Below are 19,734 nucleotides of genomic sequence, written 5' to 3' on the forward strand. Positions count from 1 at the left end.
TAGATAGATAGATATAATATGATTAGCATTTGCAACCAAACCTTTTCTTATCCTCGTTTTTTTTTCTCCTCACTATTTTATTTACACCAGGAGTGATCCTAATGGCTAATAAAGCCATGTATTTATTTTTATTAGGATTTAATATTTTAAATATACGACTGTCAAAATAAAAAAAAAAGGTGAATTCTTAAAGCACAATATTTTCATGACCCTGACAACAATGAAATAAATACCAGAACACAACTTCTTTTGAAAAATATTGTAATTGATTGGTTACTGGTACACAGTTGAGCCTTATTTTCTGTTAGGAAAGACAGCTTCAGTGCTGTACCTCTGGATTTCACTAGAATAGATTATAAAATCATCAGTTTTGGAAATTTAAACTATTTAAGAATATAGTTATAGAAATGATCAATCTTCCCAAAAAGGTACGGGGGTGTACAGTAGCATCTGCATCCCTCTTAGAGAACATTTGCATAACTGAATAAATACATCTGCTGCTAATCAATATCCAACTGTGTCAGGGTGGAAACACCGTCATCATACAATCACAGCAGAGTGCAACATTGTGTATTAGTGGAAGAACACAGTATATAAATATCTCTCCATAAAATATAAAAACTAAACCAAGGATAAAAGCTATTTAGTACCATTAATCAAAAATATTAATTGGAAGATTTTCAAGCATATACAGTATTTATAATATTTGCCAAAACTATATTCAAAAACCACTTTAAACAAACTATCCTATATATTGAGTAAAATGTGCAATGAATAGCATTCAGGAGCACAAACAGGTTTGCACTCACACTATACACATCTATGCAAAAAAAAACTCCTGAACTAGCTATTGCCAAAGAATCATCTAAATATCACGTGAAACTAGCATGAAAAGGATCAATGCTCCTGGACAGATATTCCATCTATCCAGTGGTGTTAGATTCATAATGACAAAGAGCTTCATAAAAGCTGTGTTGTTATTTTAAGAAATATTAAAACAGTGCTAGTTTCTTACCAGTTTTTAAAAAGGGGCTCTGGATGACTGATCCCATTTCCCCAGATGTGTCTCAAACCAGTCCCTTGTTCAGCTGTGAGTGAACTTCGCAGGGAGACACTTCGAAATGCAAAAGAAAATCTGTAGCACAGTGGAAGTGTAGCTCTCAAGAAATTTCACTAATTGCATCAGTAATAGCCTGGAGCACGTTTGTGAACCACACTCACTCTCACCATCCTGACTGGAAGTACAGTGACGTCACTGTTTTCTGTTTTATCATAACTCCATGCAGAGCAGCGTTACTAAGGAAAATTAATTCATATTAATACAAAAGTATTGCTATAGCCAGATATACAGTATATTTAACAGTGTATACAGTTATTGCTGTCAAGGTTTTTCACTCCAAAGAAACACAGATTGCAGATTGTGTTCAATATAGACATCTGACCTTACTTTCATTGGAAATGTCAAAACTACACACAGTGTAGTTATTACACTTACTATCCAGATGATTTGATGCTGATGTTTTTCACGTGCTGCCTAGAAACAGTGTCACTTGTCATCCACCCATTGTTGTTGTGTTCATTGGATCAGTGACTCAGTGCCTGAAATTCAATTCACCAGGCATTTAACCAGGGACTGGTTTGAGTCAAAGCCCTTATCTGTCCCTTTGCTTTCAAATATTTACCCATTTAGCTACTAATAATCAGAGGATTCTCCTCAGTGCCTTACCAGAAGGCTTCTAGTAAAGTTTAATAAAAACCCCTTCAAAAGAGAAAAGGAAATATCTACCACAGATTTAAGTCCTCAAAGCGCCGCTGTCCCCTCAGTATCACCTGCATCATGACACTAAAAATATAGGCCCTTATCTCTGCTTCAAAAATAGAGTAAATCTACAATGTAAGACCCTGAAATCACACAATTTGCTACTTACACCAAACAAAAGCATTACAATATGGGCACCTGGAGCAAATAGCATTTGGTTTGTCGAAATAAACGCCCCATTACATTCAACCAGACCAGATCCTCTTCTATATAGTCGAGTCGTTAGCAGTGTTATTTTCTGTTCCTCTTTCTGACCAAGTAAAACATTACTTCTTCAATTAAATTTTCCTGGAAGGCACAAAATAAATGGAGTATTAAGAAATCAGTGTTCAGTGAACGCATGATTGCTGCTGCAATAAAAAGGAGGGCTTTCTAATTTCAAGTATCATTATTCCATTACAGTGGAGAAGTCCTACTGTCCAATGGAATTCAAAGAAAGATCAACTTCACTGAATTCATTACAGTTGTGCACGCAGTGAATCAAAGGTAAATCTTGGAAAAGGAAGTTCTCAGCCTCATCTTAACTCTAAATGTAAATTTCTAAAAGAGATGCTCTTGTGGATCATGAAGTTTGCTCAGCACAAAGGAAAAGCAGTGGACAAGAATATACATTTTAAAAAAAAAGAAAATGATGATCTTTCAGTCAGAGGACACCTCACAGTAACAACTCACTGGCCAGTTAAGAGGGTGCACTACAGAGAATCTGAATTCCTCAGCTGTAATGGTGAACGACTGATGACACTTCAGTTTAGAAATTACCTCAGATTTTGGTGCAGCATCAATGGTGCCAATTCTAGCTTATAAATAATCAGAAGTTCAAAGTTACATTTCTTCTAATGCATGTTTTCATTCTTGGTGTTTACGAAAGAGGTCATAGAAAATAAACAGACCTGGACAGAAAAGTGAACCTAAAAGCCCTACGTCCTCAGACAGTGTCATTAGAAAGAGTCTCTGTCGAAAGCCAGATCCTCGCCCCGTTCAGAAATTTGCTAATGGGAGTCCCGTGGATACTGCGGCGGCACAGATTTCCCACTGGGGTGAAAGGAAAGGAGGAGTTAAGGAAGTCTGGAGGTGTAGGGGGGTCGTTCTGGGGACTGGCCTTAAAATACATCCTCCTTTGGGTTAAAGGGGGCCCATGAGGGCTGGGGAGTGGCGTGCTGCCCGGACTGGGTCCCTTATACTGCCTGAGCTGACTCTGCAGTATCTCAATTTCATCGACCAGTTGGGAGAGCTTGTGGTAGGCAGTGATGGAGCCCCCTTTGGGAATGCAGGCTTCAGGGACCCAGCGGAGAAAGTAGAGCTTCCAGAGAGCCACGTGCGAGGGAATGAGCAGGGGAATCAGGAGGCCCTGCTGGTCGGTAGGTTGAGAGAACCAGTCCCTGAAGAAGCGCTCTGCCGGGCTCTCTTCTTTCACTGTTGAGAAATCGGGCTTCAGCTCCGACAGCAGAGATGCCCGGCGGGTCAGTGTGTCCTCTCCAGCCCTCAGCCCATTACGCAGAGAGGCCGGCGATGCTCGCACAGAGGAACTGTAGGTTTTCTGCAGGAGGAAGGACACAGTATTAGATTATTCCCACTAACTGTCTGTGATCTGCAGTAGCAGATTTCACATATTCCACATTCTCAACTTTACCCCTGGATCATGACCCTGAAAACATCAAGTTTAGCCAAAAGGTTAATCTATTTTCTGTGTGGTAATTCCTCTTCGGTTTGTGTTTGCTGATGATACCACAACAACAGGCTGCCCATACAATCTCAGCAGCAGTGAACAAAGTTGCTGACCGGATGGATTAACAACGTTAAACATTTACTCTCAGAATCTCTGTTTCCGCAAAGTGATACCTTCCAGGCTGAAGAGAGCAGATGACTGAAGTGACGTTTATCTAACATTTCTACACATTATTACTGATCCTATTCTGACCTTGATAATAACATGCCTATGTAATGAACAGTCACAACTCACCTACTATATTTCCAGTGAAAGAATAATGTTTACGCACATAAAATTCTGTCTGGGTATAAGTCTACATACTTAGTAATTGATCTGAGTTCAAAACAATCTTAACAAATTAAAGATATGGGTGAGCATAAAGAATGAACAAACTTATAACATGGATGAAAACAATAAAACTCAGTCTTAAGTTTTTGTAGCACATCCATTAAGAGGGCAAACACATTTAACAATGTGCCGTTACTGCTTCTATAAACTTGTAAGACTCTGTGCGTTACATACCTTTGTGCGTGTGAAGGTTTTCACTCCCCCGTTCTGAACACAGGCAGCTCCTTTGCCCACGTACATGGGGTTGTTAAAGAGGGTTTGATCTTTGGTGGAGAACTGCTTCGACCAGTCCCAAACAGGAGGGAAAAACACAACCTGGTCTTCTCCTTGAGGGATGGCTTTAATCTTGGCAAATTCCTGTAATGGAAAGACATTATTCATTCTCAATCTGCACATACAGTGGTATTACACAGACAATACATGACAGTAAACAAGAAACATAATTTTCTTGTGTAAAATTAGTTGGTGATGACAAGATGTTATTCTATCTTTGTGCAATACGTTGCACTGTTTCCTGTCAATTATCTGAAACCCACAGAGGAAATTATAGTCTCCAACATGAGGTGAGGCCTCAAAAACATGTTGCTTGGCTACACATTATCACCTGGAATAATAACATGACTTTTACTACTCACTTCCACTGACGCATATGGATATTTTACGTAGGAAAACATTAAACTAAATGAAAAAGTATATATATTATATATGATATAAGCCATCCCTTACCATTAAGTGCTTAGTGCGTTGTTTGGGAGAATTGAAGAGGAAAGTACTGAAGAGTGGAATCCACATGCTGTCACTCAGTACTGTCAGATAGGTCTCTGTGAACTCAAACGCTGCTGGGTACTGGTTTATCATCTGCCACACGCAGTCCAGGAACAGCATGAACAGTGGAGACTAGAACGACACAACACAGAGAAATAAATGACAAAGAAGCACGAGTGTCTCAGGAAAATCGTTAGGTCAGCTACTCTGACTGGATTAAGTTTAGTTCTCCACAGCATACCTCCTCTTTGTCATTCTTCTTTAAGTGGTTGCATCTGTCCAAAAAGCGATGGCCAGCCATCACCCACTCCTTCTGCACCAAACTCTGAAAGCCAGTGAGGCTGCGATACTGAGGGTCCAACATGAGCTGCACCAATGACGACACCACACAGTTCAGGTCTCTGTCTTCTTCCTCTGTGCAGGTGCAAGGAGAGACACCACAAGTCAAGGAAAGTATTTTCACTGCACTTTCAGGTTGGAAAAATAGTTTAATTGGGTCATGTGGGATATGTAACATCTATTTAAAGCTAAATATTGCTGAAAGATCACAAATGATGGACCAATAAAATCATCATTATACATCAAGCAAGTGTATGACTGCTGATTTAAAACTGTGAAATAGGATGGGGACTAACAACTGGTGAAAATCATTTAGAGAGTTTTACCTTGGAGAATGACGGAAGCATTCTTTCCATCCAGAGTGTAGACAATCTCAGCTGAGTGCTTCAAAAAGGCCCTTGGGTCACAAGCAGAACATACATGTTAACAGACATTGAAATATATGAAGTACTATTTCCTAAAAAGAAAAAACTGATTAGCATTCATAGCTTTACATTGAAATAAACTTGATTATGTATTTTTCGATTGTTGACAGACATATAATTTTAAAATAATCCTGCTATCCAAACAGTAACTCATCTCATCAGTGTATATTTATATTATTCTGACAATAAAGAAAATTAAGAACTTACAATGTAGTTTCAAAGAAACACTTGAAGTTACATAGGATATGTAAATGTGTCTACAATGATAATTTTTCACATGCAACTTAATCCACAAGATGTTCATGCAGGTTTGTTATATTCCAGATAAAACTAGGAAAATACAAATAGCATTAAGGCCAGCAAGACATTTAAATTTTGAGTCTTAATAAACTACCAGTCTTGTGGTAGTTAATGAAGAGTGTTGTGTTGTTTACATACCTGACGTGCTCCAGCCATCGTGAGTTTTCAATGGATGTAAGCCACCTCTCTTCAGACTCCTCAAAAGGATCTGCACATAAAAGTCAAACCATGTAAATAAAATTCTTCCATTTCCACAGCATAGAATTGTGCACAGGACAGAAGTTTATTATTTGCAGTGGTAATAAGAGTGTGACTGTTAAACCGTGCAGTGGAGCTCACCAATGACACAGATGTGCCGGACTTTGACAAAGGCGCTCTGGATGTCCTGGATGTTGGGCAGACACTTGTCCAGATCCGACTTGAACACGTCACTTCGCTGTGGGTGGCTTTTTGTGATGGCAGTAAAGATCCTACCACAACACAGGACAGATTAGTATCAAAACTGCTGTAACAACCAAACGCCATTTAACTTATTACAGCAGTTAAACAGTTAACTATTAAAAACCGAAAGTAAAGATATATTATTACACTCTCTTATAATGATTAGGTTAAATATAAAGAGTGAAATTGAGACTTTTGCTCTACCTCTGTTCAATCTTCCTCTGCTGTAATGGATCACTTATGCTGGCCATACGGACAAGAGCGCTCCCATTGGGGTGATTCCAGCACCAGAGCTTTGAAAAAGAATGCAATGGTTAATAGAAGAAAAGAGAAAGGATGCACTGATGAATCAAACTAGCAGATAATGATCACAAATGACCACACAGGTGACCCTCAAATGTACGTAGATCTTAATGCATATCTCATATGGATAGCAGAGTTTGACAAACAGATCAAATTTAATGGGGATTTCTGAGCTTAGATACTCACAGGGATGCGATTATCAGTGAAGAATATAGAGTACTGCTTCAGATCTTGATCTGCCAGAGAAACTGGGACAACGACGTACTCTGGAAGACTGAGAAGTGGTTTAGAGAAAGAGAATGGGGTTACAAAGGAATATAATATAAGACACCATTAGAAAACAAAATGCAGAGGACACACGTGAGAAAAAAAAAATACTTTCATGTTTCCCAAAACTTTTAACTAAAGTCACAAAGTGTGATCCCACAGGAAAGAATGAGCCGAGCACAGCTTTGGCTGCGTCGTTTGATGCTTTCATATAGAATTATACTACTGTTAATGAAGCCTTGGTTGTACTGAAAATAACCTGTTAGCACTGATTTTGTTGTTCTGTGTCTCTGCCACATATTCAAGCTGGTGAATGTCTATAGCAGCAAGGTTTGTTTTAATAAAGGAAAAGTTAATCGGTGTGTCAGTTTTGCTTCAGCCCCATGTGATGTGTACGGTTTGGTGGAAACTACTATTAGGCCATACAGGCGTCTTTTCTCCACCTGCACATTTAACACTGTACAATCCTTATTCCTTACTCTGAAATTCACCATGATGTCACCACTGAACTCAGATGAATAGTGTGTACTGTCTACAATGGACTTGCAAGTTACAATGCGACATTCACAAAAACATTTTCTTGACAAGTCACTTATGAAATAAGCAGAAATGTGCACAGTGTACATACAATGTCCTGCCAAAAAATACCAAGTATGAGTAGTGGATTCAATTTAGAGTTTCAATTTAGAGAAACTGTTGGAGCTACAGACATACATTTCCTACAAAGTCCATCATAAATTGCCAACAACAAAAAACACAAGTTAAAAACCTCTGTGAGATGGCATAACTCTCGTTGACGGAGCACACCCTCCACCCTGAAGCACTCGTCCTCTTGACCTCTCGATCCCAGTCAGATGGACGGTCAAAAATGGGGGTCTGCAATCCTCCTCGAGGGGTGGAACCATTGACTCGATCCTCTGGAAATACAGAAACACTGAGATGATTTCTTTTGCATAATGCAGATATATCAAATCCTAGTTGTAGAATTTGGTTAAGACACATGTTATGTCTTTCAGAGTCTTTCAGAATGAGTTATTCTGTAGGGTACCTTTAGATTCATGGTATCGTCGTCCTTGATACTCAAAGCCAAATAGAAGATGGAGATCAGCTGGATGGGAATAGTGGGCAATAGCAAGGCAAACCTAGAAGATATAGAACAATGGTACTTTTATGGGATATACAGTACAATCGACTTCATTTGAACTCTGGTTTTTGCTAAAAATTCAAGTTCTTTACCACACAAACACAAGAACAAGTGAAATCTGGGAAAGTAAATGTTTGACAGTCTGCTGCTCAGGATTGATTCTCTCTGTGGCCCCACCAGTCACACAAAGCACTCCATTCAGTAGTAATGCTGTGAATAAAAGAGTGTGTGTGTGTGTGTGTGTGTGTGTGTGTGTGTGTGTGTGTGTGTGTGTGTGTGTGTGTGTGTGTGTGTGTGTGTGTGTGTGTGTGTGTGTGTGTGTGTGTGTGTGTCCAACTCTGTAATTTCCTTTGGCAAAATACACTATTATAGACTGGCTTAATTCCATATGTCACAAAGAAAAAAAGACCTGAGCCCTGTTTTAGGTTCACACTGTAATTATGTACATGGTGTCCAAAAATAAACTCACAAGGCGTGAGGGAGGGCAGACCTGTTTCTATTTCAGTTCTCTGTACATAGTCAACCTTCAATATTTTGTTGTAAACAAATAAAATGTTAAAAATGGCAAGAGATATATAGCTCCCTTACTCCATAGTGAGACTTTACAATGAAGATAATATGTGCTGTTTACATTTTATGCTGAAATGCTGCTTATTTTTCCAAGTCAAGCTCTATGAATTGGGTTGTATTAGTGTTTTCTTTTTGTTTACACTAATTTATAGTAAATATACTGTATATCTATAATATAATAATATCAAGCCTCAAATTACATTGGCCGATACATTGGTATCTCAGATCTTTTACTCCCAAATATCATTATCGGCATCAGCTTACAAAATTCCACATTAGTCATAGTCTTCTACTTAAAATTCCTTTTAATTTCCTTTGTGGAAAAATGTCTGAACGCACCACCTCTCGATTTATGATATCTTCAACTATTAAAACGTTATATTAATATACAAAGCTATTGAAGTATCTGTATATTTGACACCAGTTCCCGAACCTTAATTAAAAGACATCATTTTAATGTATGCCTACTATAAAATTCATCTCATCACAATGTCCCCTACTTGTAATACTTGGACCCGACTAAACTGAGCTCCAGTGTGAAGAATGAAACATCTGTCCCTCCAATCTCTCCGAGCAGGAGATGAGTCAGAGTCACGCTGCCAGTTGTTTCTGCACTCTGGATGACTCTCGGTTTCCTCTGCCCTGAATGCCATTGTTTAACGTCTCCTATCCATTGTTTGGCTAATGGTATCACAGAAATGTTGTTGTGAGAAGTGTCATTTCTCTTCAGGTTGAGCGCGAGTGAGAAGAACTAAACTGTTTTTATGATATAAATATCCTTGTCTCTGAGGAAGTTGTCAAAGCTTAGTGTGTAGTGAGTGCATGTAGTGAGCTCACAGAGTCAGAAAGAGAAAAGTTTGGTCAGCAACAGCCAACAGTGAAATGAGCAGAGGAAACTCAGAAAAGGGAACGGTAATTTCTAAGTGAAGTAACAGAAAATAAATACTAATACTTCATTAGCTGAATTTGGTGTGATTAAACTGTGGAGAAAACTGGTTCCATCTGTGTCCCCTGGTCAGATCTAGGCCCTGTTCACACCTGGCATTAAAATACATCCTCAATGTGTCTCTTGTGATTGGATATCACTTCCGGCTCCACGCGCAAAGAATCATATACATCATTTGTGTTCGCAAAGACCAAATTATGTCGTTTTTACGCACTCCGAGTTTACACATATGGCCAATGACAATGTTTGTGCCACAAGGGGTGCCAAAGTCAGTTGTGAAATTTTCAAGTTTTACACTTAACCACTTTACTTTTCTTGAATTGCATTTAGAAGAATCCTTGCCATTCATTTATCACAATTTCCACTTACAGACTTTGTCTCCAAATCCAAACTGAGTGGATATGTTAGAAGTTTCTTAAATAAACAGTCTCTGAGCAGAGTTTCTGTATCACCCACCTTCTTGGCACTCTCAGGCCCGGCCTCATCAAAGCAGAACCTCATGATGCGCAAGTCTTTGCAGTACAGGATGAGCTCAGTGGGATTGAATTTCAGCTTCTGGTTGGACCCCAACACCTTCTTCTTTCCCTTTGTATCATTCACTGAGAGGAACACAAAAGACGATGATAAAACTTCAACTAATGCAGATATAAATATGCAGGACTGAATTTTAGAGCTTCCCCTTTGCACTCATCTACAAAACACTCACACATATCTGTGCTACAGCTGAACGCACTAATGAATGCCAGATGCACTCTTTTACATTATTTTTAGAATAAAAACATTTGGTTGCTATTTCACAAAGTGTTGTATCAGTTTATATCAGATAGGCCACAGCAGAGCAATAAGAATTTGAAAAGAAAACTGACCAATTAAAAACTAAATGAAAAGCTTTTTTCTAAGCCCAACAATAATATTTAATGTTCCATCCTTGTGCATCGATACGTCATGTTTGCAGGATATTTGTGGGAGTGGGGGTGTCAGGTTGCAAGAGTGCTGCATTTATACAGGGCAGTAACCCATGAGTTTAACCTCAATATATAATATTACAGATCATATTTTAATTCCAGGTGTAAATGGAGACATGTTAAATTGAAAGAATATTATCCATTATGATTCATGAGTTTCAACATGAAGTTAGACATAATTGAGGATTTTGACTCTCTCTGGTGGATTGAGACCATACTACACATCCTAAGCATACATTATATAAAGAAACAAGTAGTTATGTCAAAACATCACTCATCGGTATTGTCAGGTTAATTTTACTCTCAACGCTCCTGTATTTGTGCAAATCCCATAATGGCAATGTAATGTCTGGTGGCCCAGTTCTAACAGGTCAGAAAAACAAGCAGGGTAAAACAAAGCCTTGTGCTGTATCACTGTAACACAACAAACCTTGCTCTGGGCAGTTGCCCTTGCACTGTCAGCAATTGACAGCAATGAGAAATAAAAACAAGTCTAATCCTGGCCAGGCTGCGCAGCCACTAAACACGGCCTTAGCTGTGACTTCACTTATAATCAGATTGCTGAGCAGGAATGATCAACAAAAGGGATCCATGCTGTCAAAGATTAATGAGGGAACAACTGGGCCCCTCTAACTTTACATACGACTGTGGATCACTCGACAATGACTGGGTCAGGCTGTTTGTGCTGTAAGAGCTGATTGATTATCCAATCATCATTACACATTTGATAAATACATTGTAAATGTGCTAATAAAAGAATGCTTTTATTCATCTAATATCATTATAAAAATAATAAAGCTTTTTTTTAATTCTAGTAACTAATCAGACATTAACATTTAAAAGCTGGTAACCAGATGCGAAACCTGTGATAAACTTATGTTTGCCAATACAAATGTGGCGAACAGACGTACCTGTTACTACTTGTTCAAGACAGGTCAGGGGGATGTCGTGCTCTCCAAGCAGCAGGTGGGACAAGTGGGACTTCTGTGTTAAAGGCAACAGCAACAATAAAAAAAACAGTACTATTGATATTCTATACAAAGTTCTCCTGCACCCATAAATATCATCTGAAAACACTGCATGGTGGATCAAGTTAATTCCCTCAACCCGAGGAGTGATCAGGTTCAACTCTGTTATCACAACAACAATCTGCAGCATGGCTGGAAATGACGTCTGTTCTCTCACTTCTTGTGCGATATCACTCACAATGTTGTGCAGGAAAATACAGTTTTCCTTCCTCCTTGCCAGATGCACTGCACATGCAATCATGGCTGTGGAAACATGAGCTATTCAGGAGGATACTTGTGGCACCAACAGGTTTCACAAATATTAAGCTAAAAATTGTACAAGCCTGATATACTTTAGACAACATTAAAAACAGCTATCTTAAACCTTTCACACTTTAACAGATCCATAGCATTATAGATTTGAAGGGTGGATAATTATTCATAGCAGAGTTTGACAGCTTTAAAAAACCTCAGACCACACAAATACCTGTTTAGGTGGGGCATCCTGGAGGATGAAGGAGACCTTAAAGTTGGTGCATATCAACTTCCCCCAAAGGTCATCCTGGCTGCTGTCGGAGCTGATGCATTTCCTCACAAAGTTCACCTCATTAACAACTATCTCCCCTGATGACCAACAAATGGAAAAAAAGAAGTTTGTAAAGTTAGTTAAGTTCTACAGTTCAAAGAAATATGCAGAAAATGAGGATTAGAAAGGCAAAGTAAAAAGCTACTACAATGAAGTAACATCCTGTTACCACGCAGACAAGTGGCAGAACCTTTTTCTCTTTCTCAGTATTAGTTACACATCTACACCTTAACCCATTGTGAATGTTACATGCGATTTAAGTTATTATGTATAATCAATGTTTAACAATAAATATTAAAACTCACAGAAATTGTGACAGTAAAGATATGTCTAACTTACAAACATACAGCTTTGACCTGGGTATATTTCATGGATTTAAGATGATTTGCTCATCATTACAAATGATCAATTTAGAGATTTTGGTTTACATCTCCACGCATACAGAATAACTCCTGGATAACATCTTCTGCTTTCCACTGTTATCCTCCCGGTTGACATTGTGTATTAAAATGCATAAAGAGTGGTAGCTCAAAGTTACAGGTTTTAGTCTTAATGACACTGTTGAAGGTAAATAGTGACATTGATAACCTGATACTGATATAAGTCACAACACACATATTGCTTATGAGTAACATGACCTTAGCACATACATAATACTCAATTTCACAAGAATGTGGCTCAAAAAATGCCTACAATTGCCTTTCATTAGAATAAGGAGTGTTAGCTACTATCAACTATCCAGGATAACACTTTACAGAGACTTCACATGCCTTAAAGTCACATCAAAGCCACTTAGTCAAAAAACAAGTTCAACTAGTTGAACAGAGATTTGACCTGTTGACTGTGAACCTCTGTTGTTTTCTGTCTTAGTGAGCAGGAAGGAAAACGGCAGTAATGTTTCATAAGCTTCCTAAATAACGTTGCTTCATCTTGCTATGCTTAAGATCAACAGAAAACAGCACGTTATGCCTCATTTTGAATTGTCAGTGGTAAATGTTGTGATTCTGCAAAAGCACATCAGAAACCATCACATAATGCTCTACCATCTATCAACAGTAATGACAACAAGCAGGAAGCTTAGGTCATTTACACATAACAAATTATAAATCTTTTTCTGAAAGGGTAGCATTGTTGTTGAAAAAAAGAAGCTACGTTACACAAGGTTTCTGTCTGGCAGAGAAAAAGCTCAGAGGCCACACACAGTTTCTACAGTGATAAGTGGAACAGTCACTCCCTTCAGTTCTGGCACATGAAAGTCACATTATAGATTTTATTTCCACTTAGGGTTAATCAAGCAGCTATTCATATACTGTATTTCATGGGTAAAATGACCCTTAGCCCTTAACATGATGACCAAATAAATGCATAGACAAAAACATGGCTATAAAAAGTTGCCCCTGGGATTTTTTAAAAGATGAACTGGGGCAACAGGGTGGAGTCCTGCAGTCACTTCAAAGCTCTGCCTCTGAGTAGCGCACATCTAATGTGCAGTGTGTTAACAACAAGGAAGCTGATCATTGTCTAACCTCGTCTGTCGAGCTCCAAAATCGGGATGGTGAGGGAGCTACAGTCCTTCAGCAGTAAATGCTGCCTGGGACTGGATGGAAAGTTTGCTTTAACAGCCATTTAGCAAGTCAATCAAATTCTCATGTTGACATTGGCCTTATTAAAACACACTTGACTTCAGTAAAGCAGGTTTGAAACCGGTCTGAAAAGTGATTAAAAAAACAATATGCAAAAAGATGCAAAAGTTAACTTAAAGGGGACATAGCATGCCCATTTTACCACAAGTTGATATGGTTCCTTGGGGTCTTAATGAAATGTCTGTAACATACTTTGGTCAAAATACCACAAGGATCATATAAAACAGCACCCTTTTTACCCTGTATAAAACAGCCCTCCACAGAGCGACCTGTTTTGAGTGCCTGTTCCTTTAAATGCAAATGAGCCAGCTCCCCCCTCTCCCCCCCCATGATTTTAAACGATATAAATTACATATTTTATATGATATAAATTATCAAATATGCATCCCATACTTTGTATTCCCCTTCTGTTGTCCTGGAGTTTTAATTTTCCCAATCACATAATTAAATGTCCCCCTCTGCCCATCCACTACAAGCACACAAGCAGACAGACAGAGAGAGAAAGAGAGGTGGGGGGCTATGAAGACCATCATACTTTAACCCGAGCATTCAACGGGTACAACAACAAGCGGAGAAAGCAGAATCGTGGGCTGACCTTATATATACAGTCTATGGGGCTGACCAGCGGAGAAATGCTCGTCCCGTGTGAACAGCCAGGGCTGGGGGCTGGAGAACGGCGCTGCGCTGCGCCGCAGCGGCGCTCCGCGTCCGGTGTACCGGCGTAACTACTGTAACCCGCGTAACTACTGTACCCGGCGTAACTACTGTAACCCGGTGTAACTACTGTAACCCGCGTACAGTAGAGCTGAACACTGCGGAAGTCTTCCACACAGCTGGCAGTGTGGAAGACCGCTGCAGGCAGCGCAGCGCCGCTTCTCGCCGAGCCGCCTGGCTGTTCACACGGGACGAGCATTTCTCCGCTGGTCAGGCCCATAGACTGTATATATAAGGTCAGCCCGCGATTCTGCTTTCTCCGCTTGTTGTTGTACCCATTGAATGTCGGGGTTCGGGGTTACAGTAGCGCTGAACACTGCGGAAGTCCTCCACACTGCTGCTGTGTGGCGCTGACACAAATTCCAGCTCACGCACGGGAGAGCGAGCGGTCGCGCCCGAGCAGCTGCTGCAGCCTCCCAGTCCCAACGATCCAGACAAATGCCACATGTGAGTGAATCGCGAGCTGACCAGCGGAGAAATGCTCGCCCCTGTGAACAGCCCGGCTGCGTGCTTGGGAACGGCGCTGCGCTGCCTCGCAGCCTCCTGTAAACCCGAAGTAACGAGTGGGGGAACGGGGGCCAAGACCATGTAGGAGACTTCCAGTTCCTTGTTACGACACAATACCCAGGAAGCGCAATCGAGTCGCTCAAGCATGACGTTTCTGACTTAGAGGAACTATAACAAAACGCGCGAGTGTTTTTTCCCCAGAGTTTTTGGGTTGGTAGACATGCCAGATACCCACATTAACCTGTAGAAGCACTAACAAAGTGGAATTTGCATGCTATGTCCCCTTTAACTTAAATTAATCTGTTCCTCTTTTTATTTATTTTTAAAGAGGATATATCTGCATAGTTACTCTAAAGAAACACACAACATGACACTATGCAAAGGGCGTGTCCATGAGACTCATGAGTCAACTACTCACCCTCTAACCAAAATAAATCTTTATAATGAACGCTCTCGTCACTCAAATTAATTAATTAACTGCACTTATTGTAAGTCACGTGTTAGCGGGCACAGTATTATGAGAATCCATATCTTACTTTTTTTTTTACACTAAACACTTAAAGCAGTAAAGAAAGAAAAACATTTGACCGACAGATGGAAGGAATGGCACTGTGCTGTAATTAGCACGTTGCTCCACTTTGTTGCTCATGCAAGTATCACTGGCAGGGAGACGTTTGCAAATCCTCGTGACATCATGAGAAAACAGCAAACACGATGACTGAATAGAAACCTCTTAGAGTTGTGATGACTAACTAATCTATTGACGATTGGGGTTTTAGGCCTTCTGACGATGCTCGTGATAATCTTAAAAAGAAAAAGGCCTTTTTAACACCATATTAACGATCACTGAATTCATTCTATCCACACATTATTTTCACAGATTAAAACCAGTAGTACAGAGACTGAAGTTGCTACTGAAATTCTGGAGAGTAAAAGGTACATTGAAACAAGTACAAGTAAAAGTAGAGACAGAGAGTAACGAGGGATAACAGACTCATAACTTGAGGCAAAGGTCTATCAAAAGTTTCTCATGAACTTAAACAGCATTGTTGAGCCTTCACTCATGTCTTACATATAGTATAGTATACCAAAAAGAGCTGCTACTTCTGTTGCATGGATGTGGTTTGGGTATGAACAAAATCTGTACTTCCTAAAAGCTGCAGACGAGTCCCCATAAGAGACTCAAAGACGTCTAACCTCTTTGACCACCTACACAACAATCACCACAACAGTACAGAGAGTTTACTGATGAGAGCTGCAAAACAAACTCCAATATTAGATGTCGTGAGAGGCTTTTACCCGCAACACCATACGGCAAAGAATCACAGACCTGAAAGGACCATCTACTGTAAAAACTTACATATTGCCTCCATTTATATGAAATGACACTTGTGAAAGCTACAAACGGGAAATAATATGTGGAAGTGAAATTTATAATGCTCTGTGAAAACTGTAATGTTCTGTGAAGACAATAATCAATGTCCACAACAATTGTTAGCACTGAGATAAGTTTTAAGACTGCCACAATTTGCATAGGAATAGACAGATTGACATGTTTGCTGAAAGGCTTGTTAGACCAGTCTGATTAAACACAGACGGCACTGTGAAAAATATAGGAGGACTTAAAGTCCATCCATTCTTTCATGGTCAGAACTGGAGACAATGAAAAACCCACAATTTTTCTATTTTTCATTTCTGAGGTTTTACAATTTAAGTCATCAGAGCAATCCCATTTAGTGTGACTTGGAACAGCTAGTTCAGAGAAAATTCTGCTGACAGCCTCACCTCAGCTATTAATTCAGATCCAACTACTCAAGCACCTTCTTACAACTGTTTAGATGGAGCTTATTATACAATATGTATTGAGTAACAACACACAAGTCTGATAATCAGGCCAATTTGTACATTTTGTTTTTGCTATCATTAAAACAAAATGGACTGATTAAGAGGTCTGTAAAAATGCCAAAGACATTGTTCTGTCTAGTTGTGTATACGATTCTGAAGTAAATACAGTCTTTTGTCTGGTTATTAACATTGTGTCTAGATAATATTTTAATATGCTGAGAATGTGAGAACTGCTTTCCAGTATATGTTTGTGCTTTTAACTATTTTTGGGATAATGCATAAAATAAAAACATACCTGGAAGTAACTTGGGTTCCAACTTCTTAATAGGCGGTTCAAAGGTTTTCTTCCCATCAGTCTGGAGAAAAAGCATAATTCACATCAGAGTTAGTTAAACACTAAGTCATTGGAGGGTAAATGAATTATGGCAAGGCAATCACCTGCCATTACAAGGGGGAGGGGCGAGAGAATTACAACTCAAATGTGTCCGTTCATTGTAAACAAAGCACGAGACTTTTAATAGGACTTTCAAATACCTATGATTCATTGACAGCTGTCATAAAACCATGCTGATTATCCTAACAGCTGTTATGGTTTGTTTTGGGGAGTTCATGTTGCAAATGTTTCATCTACAGCATGCAGTAAGTGAGGATAAGCCTGTTGCAAGATTTCTGAAGAAAACTAGAAGATACTATTACACCATCCACAAATACTGCTCATACTTGCATATGCAGTGACATTCCTTTAGTGTCTGGGCAGTCCAGTGTTTTCCACTGTTGGCCCTACTTCAGCACAATGACTGTGAATGAATGACTAAAAGAAATGCTGAGTTTCAGGTTTAAGAGTGTCAGTGTGTAGGGATCATTCAGGAATTTACACATATGATTATGTATAAACGTGGTCACAATTTCTGTATTGCACATCACATCTGTGTAGGTGTAAATATCCTCAAAATAAATCTAAAAGTAAGTGATTTAACCTCACAGCAATTGTCTTCTTGAAGATCCAATGTGCTCAGAAAAACAGCAACAACAAATACTAGGACTGCACTGTGCAAGAGAAAGCTGAATGAAATAGTCAAAGCACTTAAAGAGCTGGAGCTTCCTAAGGTGCAACAACCCATCTCTTCAAATAGTGTAAAGACCATTACTTAATTAAATAATACCACTACCACTTTGGAAAATGTCTTCGGTTCACACTCACAGTCCACTCCTCCATTGTTCATCTTGGAGAAGCATTTCAGTGATGCTCTCTCTCCTATCACTGCAAATGGCAGATTTAATCCTATCTTGAAAGCATAAACCTTGAAAATATATAAGTAATCATTGCTTTTTCTATTTAGTCTTTGCTTTGACAGTTTGCTGTGCAGACTATAAAACAATCAGTGGCAAATTTGTCATACAGGACTAAATAAATAACACGATTAGCTCTACCAGAGCAAGTCCATGACAATAACCTTAATCCTAACCAATGTCAGCTACTTTCAACACAAACCACTTCTCAACACTACTGCTGACCATGTTCATACAAACACTGGATTTGTTTGGGTTGCACCACCAGCGTCTGTAAGCAAACCCCATTTCACTTGCTGTGCATAATATACATCAAACTGTTGGTAAATCCAAGGATGCCAAATTATAACAGTATAAAAATTAAAAATTAAATCTACGATTCACTTTTAGATTCACTCTGCAAGTTTCAATTCTCTAAATTTTACATCAGCAGGAAGGAACTCTTGTTGCTATTAGCCACCCGGGGAAAACACAGAGCAAAACACAGTGTAGTTATCCTACATGCTCCAGCTTTCTGGTGATGCTGCTTTAAAGTCGAATCCCACTACAGCTTGTTTTAAATGCTGTCAGACCTACACAGCCCAGTATCTTCTCATAAGCTCAGGCACACGTCAGACATCCTCGACACCCCAGTGACGACAGCTTCACACCAGAATAAACTCAAGAAATGACCCGACATTGTTTACTGGCAGCCCGGAGTGGAAAGCAAACACCCGCTGTGATAAAAAACACTCACCTGCACAGGAGGAAGATAACTCTTGAAGGTCGGTTTCATGGGTTTCATGGGTTTGACAGAGAACATTGTTTACGTCCGCCCCGTCGCACGCTCCAGTGGAAAAAATAAAAAGACACAAACCAAAAGGGGGAAAGCTCCTCTAAAGATGGACTCAGCCTCGCACCGAGTCAGCCCGAGCCTTCAGTGGGTAATAACACATTCATGCGGACACGCTTGGCCGGACGCGGCAGCTCTCCTCCATTCCGTCACGCAGTCAAGTGGCACGTCGGACTCGCTGGATGAAAAAAAAAAAAAGTTGACAGAAGTTACCGTTGAGACGTCGGCGTTAGCTTCGTTGGCTAGCTAGCTTAAAGTGCTGCATGGAGTTTATAAAAGCCGTCCTCGCGCTGAGGGGAACCGGGTGAAATAGCTCAGAGACCCCCCGTCGCGTGTCCACATCTTCTTTCCGCCCGCTCCTGTGCTAGTTTACCTCGGCGACTTCCTCAAAGTCTGACTAATTCACCCACACGCAGTACCTGGTGCTGCGAAGGGCTTAGCGGCCATGTTTATACAGAGCCGAGGTCCCGCCCTGTTTCCGGGCTCCGCTCCTCAGCCTTATTTCTGTCCCGAGACTTTCTCTGAGTGAACTGGAGCCGGACACGAAGCAACTCTGCTCATATTATCACACAGATAGATATATACTAGTGTGCGTGGTGATATATATGGATACTTTTCTTATTTGAGCGATAAAACAACGATTATTCTTGTTTGCGTTCATCAAGTGCACCACCCACTGACTACAACTCCCATGAGACCCTGGGAACTTGAGGCTAAACGGGCGTGCCTCTTTTTTTTTATTTTTTACAATAGCTTCGCTCCACACAAACTCGATGTGTGAACAATAAGTTTGCATGTTCTACTTATTAAAATGAAACTTCTGAAGCTCAAACTTCCATAAAATACAAAAAATAAAAATATGTATATATATAAAACACAATAAACTGCAAAAACTCTTATCTTTTTGCTGCCTTCTGTTTTTGCAAACATCCATTACATTTTTATCCCAACACTATTTTAAATTTGTATA

General features: G+C 39.7%; 1 protein-coding gene across 1 annotated transcript; it reads right to left on the minus strand.

Moving 5' to 3' along the window:
* Positions 1–244: 244 nt before the first annotated feature.
* Positions 245–19,244, minus strand: mtmr10 (myotubularin related protein 10). Its single transcript, XM_035155707.2, has 16 exons — positions 18,669–19,244; positions 16,938–16,998; positions 11,835–11,971; positions 11,252–11,324; positions 9,832–9,974; positions 7,764–7,857; positions 7,485–7,632; positions 6,635–6,722; positions 6,350–6,438; positions 6,044–6,174; positions 5,843–5,912; positions 5,306–5,376; positions 4,882–5,054; positions 4,602–4,772; positions 4,050–4,232; positions 245–3,356 (listed from the first exon to the last, which is right to left on the minus strand). The coding sequence occupies exons 1-16, from the start codon at positions 18,732–18,734 to the stop codon at positions 2,745–2,747; spliced, it is 2,310 nt and encodes a 769-aa protein (XP_035011598.1). The 5' UTR covers positions 18,735–19,244; the 3' UTR covers positions 245–2,744.
* Between the last annotated feature and the right edge of the window lie 490 nt (positions 19,245–19,734).

Source organism: Hippoglossus stenolepis, chromosome 1 (genome assembly GCF_022539355.2).
Source record: "Hippoglossus stenolepis isolate QCI-W04-F060 chromosome 1, HSTE1.2, whole genome shotgun sequence".
In the NCBI taxonomy this organism is placed as follows: Eukaryota; Metazoa; Chordata; class Actinopteri; order Pleuronectiformes; family Pleuronectidae; genus Hippoglossus; species Hippoglossus stenolepis.